Source organism: Calypte anna, chromosome 19 (genome assembly GCF_003957555.1).
Source record: "Calypte anna isolate BGI_N300 chromosome 19, bCalAnn1_v1.p, whole genome shotgun sequence".
NCBI classification, from domain to species: domain Eukaryota; kingdom Metazoa; phylum Chordata; class Aves; order Apodiformes; family Trochilidae; genus Calypte; species Calypte anna.
This window is the reverse complement of record NC_044264.1, coordinates 7,641,461-7,655,776: the sequence shown is the minus strand read 5'-3', so window position 1 is coordinate 7,655,776 and position 14,316 is coordinate 7,641,461. Positions and strand designations below refer to the sequence as shown.

At 47.0% G+C, this 14,316-nt stretch overlaps 3 protein-coding genes across 7 annotated transcripts; 2 read left to right on the top strand and 1 right to left on the bottom strand.

The window, feature by feature from the left end:
* The first annotated feature begins 49 nt into the window (after window positions 1-49).
* CTNS (cystinosin, lysosomal cystine transporter) lies at window positions 50-8,335 on the top strand. Of its 5 annotated transcripts, none has more exons than XM_030462550.1 (12): window positions 50-225; window positions 698-771; window positions 1,696-1,731; window positions 1,820-1,898; window positions 2,904-2,988; window positions 3,072-3,175; window positions 4,069-4,200; window positions 4,940-5,039; window positions 5,134-5,253; window positions 6,297-6,467; window positions 6,660-6,777; window positions 7,660-8,335. In XM_030462550.1, exons 2-12 carry the CDS (start codon window positions 708-710, stop codon window positions 7,788-7,790), a joined length of 1,140 nt encoding a protein of 379 aa, XP_030318410.1. In that variant the 5' UTR covers window positions 50-225; window positions 698-707; the 3' UTR covers window positions 7,791-8,335. The 5 variants fall into 5 exon arrangements, with proteins under 5 accessions (XP_030318410.1, XP_030318409.1, XP_030318414.1 ...); XM_030462549.1 differs by having other exon boundaries at window positions 695-771; XM_030462551.1 differs by lacking the exon at window positions 50-225 and adding an exon at window positions 420-469 and having other exon boundaries at window positions 695-771.
* Window positions 8,336-8,931: 596 nt separating this feature from the next.
* Window positions 8,932-12,553, bottom strand: TAX1BP3 (Tax1 binding protein 3). Its single transcript, XM_030462555.1, has 4 exons — window positions 12,353-12,553; window positions 11,093-11,212; window positions 10,726-10,803; window positions 8,932-10,497 (listed from the first exon to the last, which is right to left on the bottom strand). The coding sequence occupies exons 1-4, from the start codon at window positions 12,401-12,403 to the stop codon at window positions 10,360-10,362; spliced, it is 387 nt and encodes a 128-aa protein (XP_030318415.1). The 5' UTR covers window positions 12,404-12,553; the 3' UTR covers window positions 8,932-10,359.
* A 41-nt stretch (window positions 12,554-12,594) lies between these two features.
* Window positions 12,595-13,479, top strand: EMC6 (ER membrane protein complex subunit 6). Its single transcript, XM_030462556.1, has 2 exons — window positions 12,595-12,707; window positions 12,919-13,479. The coding sequence occupies exon 2, from the start codon at window positions 12,961-12,963 to the stop codon at window positions 13,291-13,293; it is 333 nt and encodes a 110-aa protein (XP_030318416.1). The 5' UTR covers window positions 12,595-12,707; window positions 12,919-12,960; the 3' UTR covers window positions 13,294-13,479.
* Window positions 13,480-14,316: the final 837 nt, after the last annotated feature.

Genomic DNA, 14,316 nt, shown 5'->3' with positions numbered 1-14,316 from the left:
AAGCCGAGAGCCCTCCCGCCGCTGGCAGCTCCCCCTCCTTACAGACCCGCCGGGCACCACCCCGCCCGCTCTGCCGCACCCAAAATGGCCGCCGAGGGCGGCCGCGCCGGCGCAAGGAGGGAGGAAGGCGCTGGGCGGGGAGTTGGAAGGCGGCCGCCTCACGTGAGAAGCTGAAAAGCAGAGAGCGGCGGCTGCTGCGGGACGGGGCCGTGGCGCTGGAAGGAGGTAAGCGCTTTCTCCGCGACATCACTGCCTCAGTTCATCCTAAAGAGCGGGATGGCCCCACGTCACTGCCCCTCCTGAGGGGAGGGCGGCGGGGACTACAACTCCCGGCGTGCACCGCGCCGTGTTGCCATTGGCGGGGGGAGCGGGGGCGGCGCGGGGGCGGCGCGGTGGATGCTGAGTCTTGTAGTCCTGTGTGGGTGAGCGCGGGGAGGGATCGCTCAGTGGGCGGTAGCTCTGCGTGGCGGTAAGTTATGAGGGAAAGATGGTCTTGGAGAAGTCTGGGCAGGCTCCGGGGCTGCAAAATCGCTGTCCTCCTAGAGCTGCTGGGGATCTCTCAGCCGGGCTGAGCTGGGGGCCGTGGTGGTGGGGAGGGAGGTGTTCTCAGGGGGCTGCCAAGTGAGGGGAAGAAGGAGCGGTGCTACCTCACAACGTGTCGGTCCTGAGCGAAGCCTTTTCCCTGCTTTTTCAGCAGTTCTTCCACCATGATGATGCAATCCCTACTCCCCACTCTGCTGCACCTCTTCCTTGTGCTGCTGGGACCTGGCGGTGAGTGTTTGGCCATCCCGGATCGGGCCCCCAGGGCCTCCTGGGCAGAGGTGGCTCAGGTGGCAGAGGGCTGCTCCCCATCACACCTCTGCAGGGAGGGCTGTGACATGGTTCCCCTTAGCTCTTCTTTCATGTCTTACCTTCAACTTGGTGTGCTGGGACACAGGGCTGTGCTGAGGCACTGATGTGGTGGAACACTCACCCCGAGCTTAAAACTAAACAGTTGCAGAAGCAGATTAAATGCTGTCAGTGGTGCAGCCAGTGATGAACTCGGGGAGCTCTCCTGCACTTGAATAACTTTAGAACACGAGGTAATATAAGAAAAAAATTGTCTAGGGGAACCTGTTTGTCTCTCCATTGCTGGCATTATTTTTGTATGGATCTCTGCTCTTCTCCTTGTGTCCTTTAAACATACAGTGCATAAAATAGACTTGGATTCCAAACCACAAAACTGTTGACACCTGATCAGCTTATGGTTTTGATATCAGTTGTATTGGCACTTGGTATCTCAGCCTCTGTTAAAGCATGATATAACACAGCACAGCTAGATTGTTGTAAAGTATATCCCTTTACAGTAAAGGTGCTTGTGGTTCGTGAAGTATTGAGCTGGTAAATGTATCTTCTCTTGAACATCTGGGTACCTGGTTTGAATCTGTGTCCCAAGAAGCAATTTTAAACTAAATTTTGGGCACTTATGCCTCCTAAGTTACTAGGATCATTCAAAAAAACAATGTGGGTATGAAGTATCCTGTAGCCTGCTCTTGCCATGAGCTTCTGTTGCACTTCAAATATTTAAATATCTTCCTTGTGACATGTTCAAATGACAATTATATACTTCTTTTAAGTTGTTTAGTCACCTTGAAGTAGGCTGTATTTTCCTTGCTTTTTTTTTCACTACTAATTTTAGTAATCTTGACACTGCAGGTATCAATGGACAGAATATCTACATCACAAAAGAAAGTAGGTATTTCTTCTGAAGGATCTGTTCTTCATTCATAATTGAGATTTGTGTGGGGGTGTTTTTGTTGATTGAGTTTTCCCCCCACAGATGAAGTCATTGTCTTGTCTGTCCCTGAAGTGGTTTCACTAGAAAGTGGAAGTTCAACAAATGTCACTATCTCTCTGAGGTAAAATCATGATTTAATCTTCACTTTCTCCTTAGAATGGGGGACAAGCAAGTGGGTAGGACTCTGCTACATAAGACATTCCTGCAGAATGTCCTCCAGAATGTCAATTCTCCATAAGTGAACTTACAGTTCCTCCATTTATAAAAATTGATACTTAAGAGAAGCTTGCATTTCCTAGAAGGAACACAAAAAAACCCTGAAACAAACAACTTTACAAAGAAAACAGAACTCCCAATATCTAGCAAGGACATGTAGCTATTCCAGAGTTGGGGGGTGGTGTACCTGCATCTGACTGTTTAACACAGGCATTGTTTATCCATGTTTTCCTATGTCAGTCCCTTCCCAGGAAAGGATTGTTAAACACACACACCTCCCCTTTGGGATCTCAAAATAGGAAAACAGTCAGATGAAAATACAAGAGTTGTTTTAAAGAAAATAGTAGCAAAAACATGTCTGCAGCAATCTAAAACCTCTGGTTTTTCAAAGGAAGATGTCACAGTGGAATATTGTTCATGGACAAGTACAGGCATTTGAATCTGAGGGTATTTTAAGTACTGCTGTGCAATTAAACCTCCTGGACAGATGCTCAGTGGGATTCTCTGGGAAAGCTGTGCAGGACTATGTCACTTGAAGGGTTATTAATCAAGTTATTTGTTTTTGTCTTGCTGCACAACTAAAATTTCTGCCTTTCATCACCCCTAGTACATAACCATCACTTCTGCCCTTCTTTACCAGCAAAGGGTTAACAAGCACAACACTAGGATTCCCTTGGCAATGACTTTGCCACTTGTGTGGAGAAGAAGGAGGTAAAATCTGGCCAAGTAACTGTCTAATACCCATCTCTAGTTCAGGTAGAAATAGTTCAGTGCTACATTCCTTGGTTCTGGTGCATCTCTGAGCACTGGTTGTGTCTGTTCCTTATCTTTGCCACAGCTGTGAGGATTTGGAAGAGACTCTACAGCCCTGGAGCAACCTTTATCTAACTTGTTATTTCTGCCTTGACAGGGCTCCATTAAATGAGACCCTGGTGATAACTCTTAATATTACACACTCATCAAAAACCAGCACTATTGTTGAACTGCCTAATGAAGTAAGTGACAGAACAGAGTTGTGATCTTATGCAAAAACTTCCTGCTTGGATGGTCCAACTCTTCTCTCCACTTTGCCTTGCAGGTACAAGTGCCTGCAGGTCACACTAGAGCAGACTTCCAAGTGAAAGCAGATGATGTTGGACAAGTTACAGTTTATCTTTATGCCATTAATTCCAACTTAACTGGGTGAGAAACTGGTTTTATTTCTACTTACTGTCCTTACAGCTGCCTAAATTTTGGGGTAACCATTCCCTCCCTATAGTTAAACAGCTAATGGGACATGGGTGGTGTGTAGTTGAGAAGATGTGGTGACCCTCCAGCAATCCCCAAGGTATTCAGATAAATACAGGGTATGAAAGCAGAGTGGTAGCTTTGGTATCTTAGATTTCATTACTAGGTGAGTGCAAGTTCTCATGACTCCTTACTTTGGTTTTAACAACCCCTCCCAAAAATACCAAAACTCCATTTTAGCTTTTCTGATCCAGGAAGTTGTAAATGCTCATTGGAATATTATTCTTACTGGGTGCAGCTGTGCACCCACATCACTACCACAGGAGGTGGGTGTTTGGCTTTCTAGTTTGGGGAGCCCTCTGGACACAGATCCCAGTCCTCCCTACCAGGAAAACAGTAAAATGGAGAAAGCTGGGTTGTATTTGCTTGTTACTCCTGTTTTACTTCCTCGTTTCACTTCAGCTTTTAAATCTCAAAGCAAAAGCAGAGGTAAGCACGTGAAATGCTCATCAGGACATGGCTGATCATGAGGCTTTGCTGGCAGAGCATGAAAAGTGAAACTGCTCTTGCATAACAGAGTTGGTGCTAAAAGAGTAGAAGCCATAGGCACAGGATATCCTTTTTGAAGATTTATATGGAAAAGGAATAGAAAGGAGACAAGAAGGAAAGGTTGAGAATAGGATCTGTCCTACACATAACAAGGAAACTAAAGAAGGGGAGCAACTCAGCTGAAATCTTGTCTCAATATCTGGACTCTTTTTGCTCTCAAAGCAGAACAAGGCAAAAATTGGTGGAAAAAAGAAGTATGGACAAACAAATTAACTTGTTCTCTTTGCATTAACCATCAGGCCTAGGATTCAATTTCAAGTGATTCATAGCATCATAGTGAGATATGCTGATGAGGTGATTGGCTGGATCTATTTCCTTGCCTGGTCTGTCTCCTTTTACCCTCAGCTCTTTGAGAACTGGCGACGAAAAAGGTAAAGAGACTTAAGATGTGTTTGCAAGTCACTTAAGAGCTTCTGCAAATCATGTTCCTTGCTGCAGCTACACCCATCTTGGTTATTATGAATTATGCATGGCAAGAGGCAGGAGGAGAGAAGCAAGGCAAAGATGGGGTGGAATAAATGCAGTCCCAGTGAGTTTTTATGCATGCAGATCAGAGGAAACTAAATGCATCTTGTAGACATTAATCCTATGGTTTGGCATCCAGTACTCATTTGTTAGAGAGGAGACTCCCCCATTCCCTTTGGTGTCATGTTGTAAATCATCTGGCAGAGCCAATTGTGACCACCTCCAAAGATTACTTACCTTGTAAGCTGCTGATCAGACAGCTCCTTTTGGTGTTGTCATTAGGCCAGCTCCCTTTAGCTTAGAGACTGTAAAAAGAAACATTATTATTTTGGCAAAGATGCCCTACTACTTCTCTGGATTCTGGCTGGAATGGTTTTATCAGGCTGGTTGAGGGGTGAAGTTGGGACAGTGAGGTAAAGCAGAGACACAACCCAGGCAGTGAGAGCTGCTGTGAGTACCAGTGGGTGGCAAATGAGGGATATTTCATCTGCTTCTTGATGGACTCACAGCATCATCTTATCACTGCAGCTTTGGCTTACATCACAAATTGCCTAAAAATCTGTATATTCTAGGGGGAAGTTATCTCTGGAGCTGCCTATAATGCTCTGATGCATATTTATCATACTTTTTCTCCCCCATCTCTAGTGTTGTTGGACTAAGCTTTGACTTTATAGCATTAAACCTGACTGGCTTTATAGCATACAGTGTGTTTAATGTTGGACTCTTCTGGATTCCCTTGATTAAGGTAAGCATGATGAGCTCTTAATACTTGCTGGGAACAGGGGGGTAACAAAAGGGAGTTAAGGCATTTGGCTGGTTTTGGTTTCTTGTATATTTAGGAGGAATTCTTCATCAGTTATCCCAGTGGGGTGAACCCTGTGGCTATCAATGATGTTTTCTTCAGTCTCCACGCAGTAGCCTTGACTCTCCTCACCATAATTCAGTGCTGCATCTACGAGGTAAGGCTCAGTGCTGGGCTGACCGGTCTGCTCTGGCAGAGCTCCCTCTGCAGGACATCTCTCCACTCACCGTCCTTCGGGCTTCCAAGTCCTCTTCACTGCAGCATCTCCAGCCTTTCTAGAAGTGAAGTTTCACAATCCATCTGCCTTTGTTTTTCCTGATCTAAAAACTCAAGCACACTTAGCTACGTCAGCCTTGTGGATGTTCAAGGCTTCTAAGTGAACTCATCTGGGACTCAGAATAATAAAGGCAAACAGACAAGTTTATAAAGTTCCCAAACAGATCCCTAGCCAGCACATAGATTACAGCTCTCCACAGAACCAATGCTGCTCTGTACTTTGCTCTTTCCTCACTTCCTGCCAACTTGTTCCCTTACTTGGAGCTAGGACAGGTCCTCAAGGTTTCTCTGCAATTTGATCTTTCACCTTTTTTCCACTACTTCCCTCCCAAACCAGCTGTAAAGGCCCTTTTATAATTCCCACCCTTTTCAGATGAGGCTGATTGATTGTTATAGTCAGGTGGTTCTGTTTGATTCCCATTGTAAAACCCTCTGAGCTGAACAGCCAATTTTTTCTAGATGGGAACTGTTTATATCTTGGGGTTTTTCCTTTGGTGATGCTAAACCTGAAATTGTATGAGCACTTTTGTCACTGCCATTGCTGCAGGAGCCTTTTCTAGTGAAGAATTAGAAAGCAACCATGAATCTTTTACCATCATGGCATTAGGAGTTTTTTGCCTATATAGGAACTCTTCATCATCAGACTGAACTCAGGAGTCTGTTACAGATGCAGCTCTGAAAACAGCATCATAAATACTCAAGAATACTGCCACAATATTACTCGTGGACAAGAGTGTTCCAAATGATTGGTGTTGAGTATCACTCATCAGCTCTTGCAGACCTACAGCTTAAAATTCCCTTGTGGTATGAGCCTACCTGGTACAAGTGTAACCTTGCAGAGTCCTGAGCATGTTCTGTATCTTGCAGCCTGGCTGGGGATGTATGACCTTGGTCATTCTAAGTGTATCTGCATTTCTCTTTCAGAGAGCAGAACAGAAAGTATCCAAAGTTGTTGTTGGACTCCTAGCACTTGCATGGATCTTCACCTTCACAACCCTGTTTCTTGCTGCAGCTGAGGAAATGACATGGCTGCAGTTCTTGTTCTGCTTCTCATACATTAAGTTAGCAGTCACACTGATCAAATATTTTCCACAGGTAAATCTGCATTTTTCTGCTTTTATCCTATATTCCTGTCACCCTAAACCTGCAGTGCATGCCCTTGAAAGTCTGACCTAGATTAAACCAGCAATGATTGTGACAAAACCAGCAGAGTTCTACAGATATTTAACATTAATCTCAGAAGTGCTTCTTGTACCTGATGTGCTGCTCAACTTCTGACACTCTCAGGCATACATGAATTTCCGTCGGAAGAGCACTGAGGGTTGGAGCATTGGGAATGTATTACTGGACTTCACTGGTGGAAGCTTCAGCCTTCTCCAGATGTTTTTGCAGTCATACAACAATGGTAAGGCTGGAACTGAGGTGGTGGGGCCTTTCTGTCTTAATCATAGACTCAGAATTGGCTGGGTTGGAAGGGACCTCAGAGATCATCAAGTCCAACCCTTGAACCACCGTTGCGGTTGCTAGACCATGGCACTCAGTGCCACATCCAGGCTCTTTGGAAATATCTCCAGGGACGGAGAATCCACTACTTCCCTGGGCAGCCCATTCCAATGTCTGATCACTCTCTCCATAAAGAAATTATTTCTAATCTCCAACCTAAACCTCCCCTGGCACAACTTGAGACCCTGCCCTCTTGTCTTGTTGAAAGTCATCTGGCAAAAGAGCCCAACCCCCCCTGGCTCCAACCTCCTTTCAGGGAGTTGGAGAGAGTGATGAGGTCTCCCCTGAACCTCCTCTTCTCCAGGCTGAACACCCCCAGCTCCCTCAGCCTCTCCTCATAGGGTCTGTGCTCGAGTCCCATCACCAGCCCAGTTGCCTCCTTTGGAGCCACTCCAGGACCTCAATCTCCTTCCTGAACTGAGGGGCCCAGAACTGGACACAGGACTCGAGGCGTGAATCCCCCAAAGCAGATACAGATCTGCAGGTTAGCTTGAGAGAATGAAGTTTGTGTTGTTGAATGGGAAGCTGTTCTTAGACCAGGAATAACAAAAAAAAAAATCTCTTACTATTCCTTCAAGATAGAAGATGAAATGGCTATTCTGAAACCACAGGAGCAGTTTTAATTAGTTTTGTAAGAGGTACACTACAGTCAGATTGCAGGTGTGTCTAAGCACTCTCTGGGTAACAAACATGAACCTCTAATGTGGATGGCACAACCTTGAAGTCTTGAGACAAGACTACACTTGAGAAGTTAGTCTTAACTCTTTTTTTTTTTTTTTGACAGATCAGTGGAAGTTAATCTTTGGAGATCCAACCAAGTTTGGCCTGGGTGTCTTCTCCATCATCTTTGACATTGTTTTTATGGTCCAGCACTACTGCCTTTACAGGAGACAGGGGTATGAACCTTGTGAATAACAACACTTGTGAAGACAGACTTTAAATTGAACTTGACCCTGCTCTGGATGAGGGTTTTCAAGATACCTACTGCCAGTTACCAGGAATTCTGATCCTGATCTGTTGATACTCTGACCCTCTCTTGTATGGAACACAAGTTGTTGCCTTACCAGATGCCTTAAAGGACAGCAAGCTATCCAGTCACCACTTGCAAATGGAAACTCATGCCTGTTGAAGCTGCAGAAACAGCTTAACATGAGGCATCCAAGCAAGACATGGTTCTTTTTCCATTAACAACAGGAAAGAGACCAGAGGGATGTCTTTCTGATGGGAAGTGAAGCACAAAGAGCAGAATTCTGGATTTCCAGGAATCTGAGATCATGTTTAAATAACCACTTAATGTAATGACTGACTACTGTCTGTGAATCTTAAGTACTGCTCACAGATAAATCACAGTAGAAAACCACTTGGGTTGGCTGTTAACAGCTGTCATTGTACATAAAATAATGAAATTGGTAGCAAATACACAAATGTTAGAATCTAAACTCTTTATTAAAAAAATACTGAGAAGCAGAAACTGAATTCTTATTTCACTGAAAGCTCTTTCAAAGGTGTCAAGACAAGTGCTCAGATTTACCTGGAGACTTGTAGTGCACTAACTTAATTTTTGCTCAGTTCTACTGACATGCCTTGAATCCTAAATGGCAGATGGCAAAGATTTTTCAAAGAGATTATTTTTAAGTGAATCAGGTTAATTAACAGCCCTGTGATTTTAAGTTTAAACTTTTTGTTGTTGTTGTTGTTCCTGGGCAACTTTTTAGCTGTACATGGTATCCTCTAGGTAGAGATCAAGGTAAGCATTATACCCTTTAAAAGAACCAGAAGGAAATCCAGGAACAATCCTTGACTTTTTAAAAGCTAATGTGGCTCATGGGGTGCCAACCCAAAAAAAATTAGAACCTTTTTTTCCCTCTGCTAGAAACCAGGAGAGGTTTGACAGCTCTCTTAACACTGCAGATAACCCACCAGGGAAATCAGACCTTACTAACCTCAGAATGCTTTGTCTTCCTCTGCTCTGCAATCTGCTTCCAGTCAGAAAAGAGGTGTCAGTTGGAGGCATTCAAGTGCTGTGGCAGTCAAATGTAAGGAGAAACAGCTCAGGAAATCCAACTTTGTTTTATTGTGTGTAAAAAAAAAAAAAAAATCAAGTGGAATAGCAGTACAAATAGCAGTGTCTCTTTATAGTAACAAAAATAACTTCAAACTCGAAACCCTTAAAATTTACCACTGAAATCTTAAGTTACAAAATTCAAAAGCAGTATTGGAGTCATTCCAAGGATATAAAAATGGTCAGTAGGCATCTGCTGGTGTGTACAGAGCAGTCTGAGATGCAGCAATCACAACATATGAACATGGCAGGGCAGTAATGTACTGAATAAGTTAGTCTGCCACCTCCTCATGTTCTATTTACAACAGCTTACCTGAAGACTGCTTAAGGAAAGTATAAATCTGTATAAATCAACTTAAGGGAATTAAGGAATCCAGTCTTTTGATAATTGTAAAGCTAGCTGGTTAACAAACCACTAGGATGCTAGATAATTAACTTAAAGAGTTGCAGCAAAAATCTTAAATCCTGTGGCATGTTGATTGAAACAACTTGGTATCTTACCAGAAGTTTAAACTTGGTCAAGAGGCACTTTTGGAAATTACTGGCATCAGTGACTTAAGCAAAGTCTTGTAGAAGACTGACTAAAATCCACCCTGCCCATTTCAAATCTGATAGAAGTGGAATGAAGAACCAAAGACTCTCCAGCCCCGAGCAGCTCTTTTGGTGAGTTCAGCAAGTGCTTTCTTTCCTTTTAAGCCTGATTCTTTCAATGTTACAAATTATTTGGGAACAAGGAGAGTTAAGGTTTTACTCTGACAGTGAAACTGAACTGTAGTGTCTATGAATTGTATTGTACTTTGCAGGTATTCATCTAATACTTCTGCCCTAGTTGGTTTTTGCTTCTGTCTGAAGAGGCTGCTTTGTGCAGGGAACCTTTGCAGTGAACCATAATGCCCCAAACCCTTCAGCACACTCCTAGCTAGCACACAACGTGAGATTAGTACAGTGCTCCTCCCCACAGCTCTGTGCAACTCTTAATTTGATAGCTTAGAGGAGGACAGGACAGCTCACTTCTAAAAGCTTAAGCACAGAAAATCCTCTTATCTTCCACAGCAGAAACCCCATTTCCTTCTAAAACAGAAGTTTCTGTGCTATGGAAGAACCGTTTCCAAGTTCAGGCTTGTCCAGTTGCTTCCTTAAACCAGGCAGGATCTGTCCTGTCCTCCTGAAAGCCATAACTACACTGAAGTCTTACCATGTGCCTGCAGGGAAGACTTTTAGAGAAGCACTTTTGCTAGAGGGGAACTAGAGTTTTACTACTGCCAGTTACACCAGAGAAAGGAAATAAAAATAAGTGTTTACCACAGTTAGGAACATGCACTCCCTTCCAGACAACCAGTTCAGGTCTAACATTTGCTTCCTTCCTTGATACCAGTCTGTGTATCTCCCTCCCCAACCCTTCCCCAACCTGGTGCTGGATTATTAGGACATCATGGATTGTTGCACAGCTTTCTGCAGGGATTGCCTGGTCACCAGCAGCCGTACCACTTCTTCATTCCTTTTTGTCAGCCTCTTCCTAGCTTGGTCGTGGGTCACCATTGTCATATCCCAGCCATTCACCTGGGAAAGAACCATAAATCAGAGAGGTGCAGGGACTACAGGTGTACTGTAACAGTTCTACCAGAACTGTGTTGTAGATGCACCCATACCACAGCTTGGTTTATTTATAAACCCTCTGAAACTGTCCTGGAATGTATCCAGAAAACAGTAATTGTTTCCCCCAGCAGAAAGTTCTCATAGTATTCACCTAGTTCTATTTTAGTATTTTTTTATTAACTTAGTGTTTACCTGCATGATCTTATCTCCAATCTGGAGTCCTGCAACTTCTGCTGGGCCTCCTTCTGTCACCCTTGTTACATAGATACCCTGCAAACAAGAAGTAAATCAATCAAGTATTCATTTACTAAACAAGGGAACATTAAATACTCTGGGGCCACTCTACTGACAAGGCAAAAACAGTTTGTATGTAGAGATTTTAGTTTTAAAAACTGCAATGTTGGAGAAGAGGTGGAGATTTGATTTTAAAACATCCTCAGTCTGCAACCTGGCAGCAGAGTGACTGTAGTCAGCTGTGTGGGAGGGCAGAAGGCAGAGGCAAGGGAGTGGCTCAGCCTTTTGCAGAGGAAATTGCTACAGAAAAAGAGGAGCAGCTGACCTTATCAGTCTTGTCTTCAGAGAAAGGATTCTGAGTTGGATCCTGATCAATTCCACCTCCAATGCTGAATCCCAGGATCAAATTGTCACCCTGACGAAGTTTGTGGATTTCAATTCTTTGCTGAAAAGAGACAAAGTAGCTGAGTATCACCACCACTGGGGGAAATCTCAAGTGTGTTTCAGACACAGATACTTAAGCCCCAGTTGGTAGTCTGGCAGAAGCCCCTCAGAGCAGATACCTCACAGCTTGGTTCCCTGACAGCCCTAAAACCCCCTGGCAGCACAAAAAAAACCCCCTTTGTGTGGCCTCTGCTGTCCCCAGGGCACACACAGCCCTGGTGCTGACAGCTCTTGGCTCTCACCAGTTCTCAGCTCTGCCAAGAGACAGCTCAGGGAGCCACCTCCGAGCTCCTGCCAGGATGCAGCCAAGCTCCTTGGCTACTCAGAGCTTTACCAGTGCCTGGAGATATGAGGGGAAAGGCTGAAAAACACCGGAGGTCTCTGGAAACAGGAGTCACCCCGAGGTCACTGTCCCCAGCCTCATCTTTATCCATCTGCCCCGTGTTCAGTGGGAACACCAAGCTATTCTTAGTCGGGTCTTTAGGATAAGCTGTCACCGCCCTGCTGTGACCCAGAGCCGGGATTCCTGCTGACCTCAGGTTTCTCGGTTTTTTTACCCATTCTCTACCTACAAACGCCAGCCTGGGCCGGTTTTCAGCCAAGCCAAAACGCCACGTTCTTAACTGAAACAACAACCACGCGAGAAGTTCTTGACCCTGCTCCACGGGAAGGGCTCCCTGCTCCCCGCGGGTCCTGCCCGCCCCGCCCGGTGAGGAACCCGCCCCACGAAGCACCGCTACAGCGGCTCCAGAACACCGGAGCCTGGGGCTGTGCATTACAGCAGCGAACAGACCGAACGCTCAGCGGGTGCTTCTCCTGCCGGGGCTAACGGGTTATCCCCTTCTTATCCCCACCGGGAAAGGCGGAGGGGCCGCGGGGGCCGGTCCCTCAGAACGGGGGAGTTCCCTCCCGGGTCAGGGAACCCGGTCCCGAGCTATCACAGACACCCTGTAAGGCAGAGAACCGGCGAACAGCGGCAACCGGGACCCGCGGCGCTGCGGGCCGCGCCCAAAGGGCTCCCGGAGCGGGACCCGCCCGCGGCACCTCCGCCCTCTGACAGCCGGTAAGGCGCTGCCCCACCCGCTCCTCCGCCCCGGTCCCGCTGAGCAGCCCCCGGCGCGGTGCCCCCGTCCCGTCTCACCACCACGGCGGTGACGGGCTGCCCCGGCACGTAGGACATGGACACGGACATGGCCCCGCACCGGCCCCGCTGCTGCCGCCGCACGAACAAAAGCTCCCGGTGCAGCCCCGGGTCCTGCTGACGTCACAGCCGCCTCCAGCCAATCAGACACCGCCCCGCCCAGCGGCGCCGGAAACCGCCTTTTCCCCGGCAGCCCTCGCGCCAAGATGCCTGACAGGAGCTTCCGGCGGGGCCGCGGTTGGTTGGGCCCGGCGGGGCTGCCCGGCTCCCGCGGTGACGGGCGGTGACGGGCGGTCCCCTGGCAGGGTCTGAGGCCTGAGGGTCCCGCGGAGCAGCGCCTCGCCGTGGATGAGAGGTACGGGACGAGGGGAAGGCGGGAGGGCCTCAGGCGGGCCGGGCCGGGAGGGGACTCCTCGGGAGTGCCGAAGGCCGCGGTGCTGCCGCCGCGCCTGGAGCTGAGCGATCCCCGCGGGTGCCGCGGGTGGGTGCCGCGGGCCCGGCTCTAGGGGGGAGCGGGGCTGAACCGGGCCCTGCCCCTACAGCCCCTCCGCTCTTCTTTACCTCAGTCTCGCTGGGAGAGAGGAGGTCCCCGAGCCCGGCTGGGAGCCATGGCCGCCGTGGTGGCCAAGCGGGAGGGGCCGCAGTTCATCAGCGAGGCGGCGGTGCGGGGGAACGCCGCCATCCTGGACTATTGCCGGACGTCTGTGTCGGCCCTGTCGGGAGCCACGGCGGGGATCCTCGGGCTGACCGGCCTGCACGGCTTCATCTTCTACTTCCTGGCTTCCGTTCTCCTCTCTGTGCTCTTGGTGTTAAAAGCGGGACGGCGATGGAATAAGTACTTTAAATCCCGGAGGCCGCTGTTCACGGGGGGGCTCATAGGAGGGCTCTTCACGTACGTCCTGTTCTGGACTTTCCTTTACGGCATGGTTCATGTCTACTGAACCGACCCCCTTGGCTGCACTGGTTTTTAACGAAGCAGGAGGACTGTTGCCAAAAATCATCTACACGACTTGGCCAGCTCACCTTTCACACCATTGTTCATTGCTTGTATGGTTAATACTGTCAGTAAATTATGTCCAAGTACAGATGAATCAGTGGTACTGTTCTAATTAAACTGAATGTGAAACACCACTTGGGTGCCTCCCAGCAATATCTGTTTGGTGGTTAAGGAATAAGTTCTGTCCCTACTTGCAGGTTGGTTTTGGTTACCATAGTCCCTTCTTTCTTCTGTGTTTTGGAGCAGACAGACCAGTTACAGCCTCTTCTGGATCTGCTCCCTGTCCCTGCACACAAGTACTGAGGAAAGCAATGTGTATAACACAGCACCCTGAGGAAGTATCCCACTGACACAAGGCAAGACTGCACAGTAGCATGTAATTAATTTTATATTAAAGGTTTGGTACAGAAATGTAACCAAGTCACTAGTGCAAACGTTACCTTCCATGACTGCTCTATGTACATCCTATCAATAAATGACATTTTTGCAGAAACTCAATAATTAACTCATTTGCCAAACCCTCTGCTCCTTTTTAGTTTGGTTGTGTCCAGTTCATGGACAGCATGGAACTGGACAACCAGCTCAGTGTGTGCTCAGCACCCCTGTGAGGTTGGTGGCATCTTCTGTACTGGAACAGCTGCTGTGGCTCCACATCTCTGCCAGGGAAGGAAAATTCAATCACCCAGCACACAGGTAACATCTGTCCAGAGCTGCTTGTGCAGGCAGTGCTCACAGAATTTAAACTGAACATAAGTGAGGGAGCTCTTTGTTTGTCCTGTATTCTCTTGTAGAACACAACCTGCTCCATCTAGCTAACAGCACTGCTCTTTGTGGCACCACAGCACTGCAAGAGACTTCCTTTTTATGCAGTACAGAGTTTTTAACAACACAGTTTTCTGTACTTAAAAATATTTTAGAGAAAGGAACTTTGGGCAAATGCAGAATTACACAAAAAGTGGGTTAGAGA

Excerpts from the sequence above, each read along its gene's own strand:
- CTNS (XM_030462550.1), top strand. The coding sequence starts at position 708 with ATGATGATGCAATCCCTACTCCCCACTCTGCTGCACCTCTTCCTTGTG. Across the intron at positions 5,254-6,296 it reads TTCAGTGCTGCATCTACGAG|AGAGCAGAACAGAAAGTATC; the intron begins GTAAGGCTCAGT and ends TTTCTCTTTCAG. Across the intron at positions 6,468-6,659 it reads TGATCAAATATTTTCCACAG|GCATACATGAATTTCCGTCG; the intron begins GTAAATCTGCAT and ends TGACACTCTCAG.
- EMC6 (XM_030462556.1), top strand. The coding sequence starts at position 12,961 with ATGGCCGCCGTGGTGGCCAAGCGGGAGGGGCCGCAGTTCATCAGCGAG.
- TAX1BP3 (XM_030462555.1), bottom strand. The coding sequence starts at position 12,403 with ATGTCCGTGTCCATGTCCTACGTGCCGGGGCAGCCCGTCACCGCCGTG. Across the intron at positions 11,213-12,352 it reads AGCCCGTCACCGCCGTGGTG|CAAAGAATTGAAATCCACAA; the intron begins GTGAGACGGGAC and ends GTCTCTTTTCAG. Across the intron at positions 10,498-10,725 it reads TTGGAGATAAGATCATGCAG|GTGAATGGCTGGGATATGAC; the intron begins GTAAACACTAAG and ends GTTCTTTCCCAG.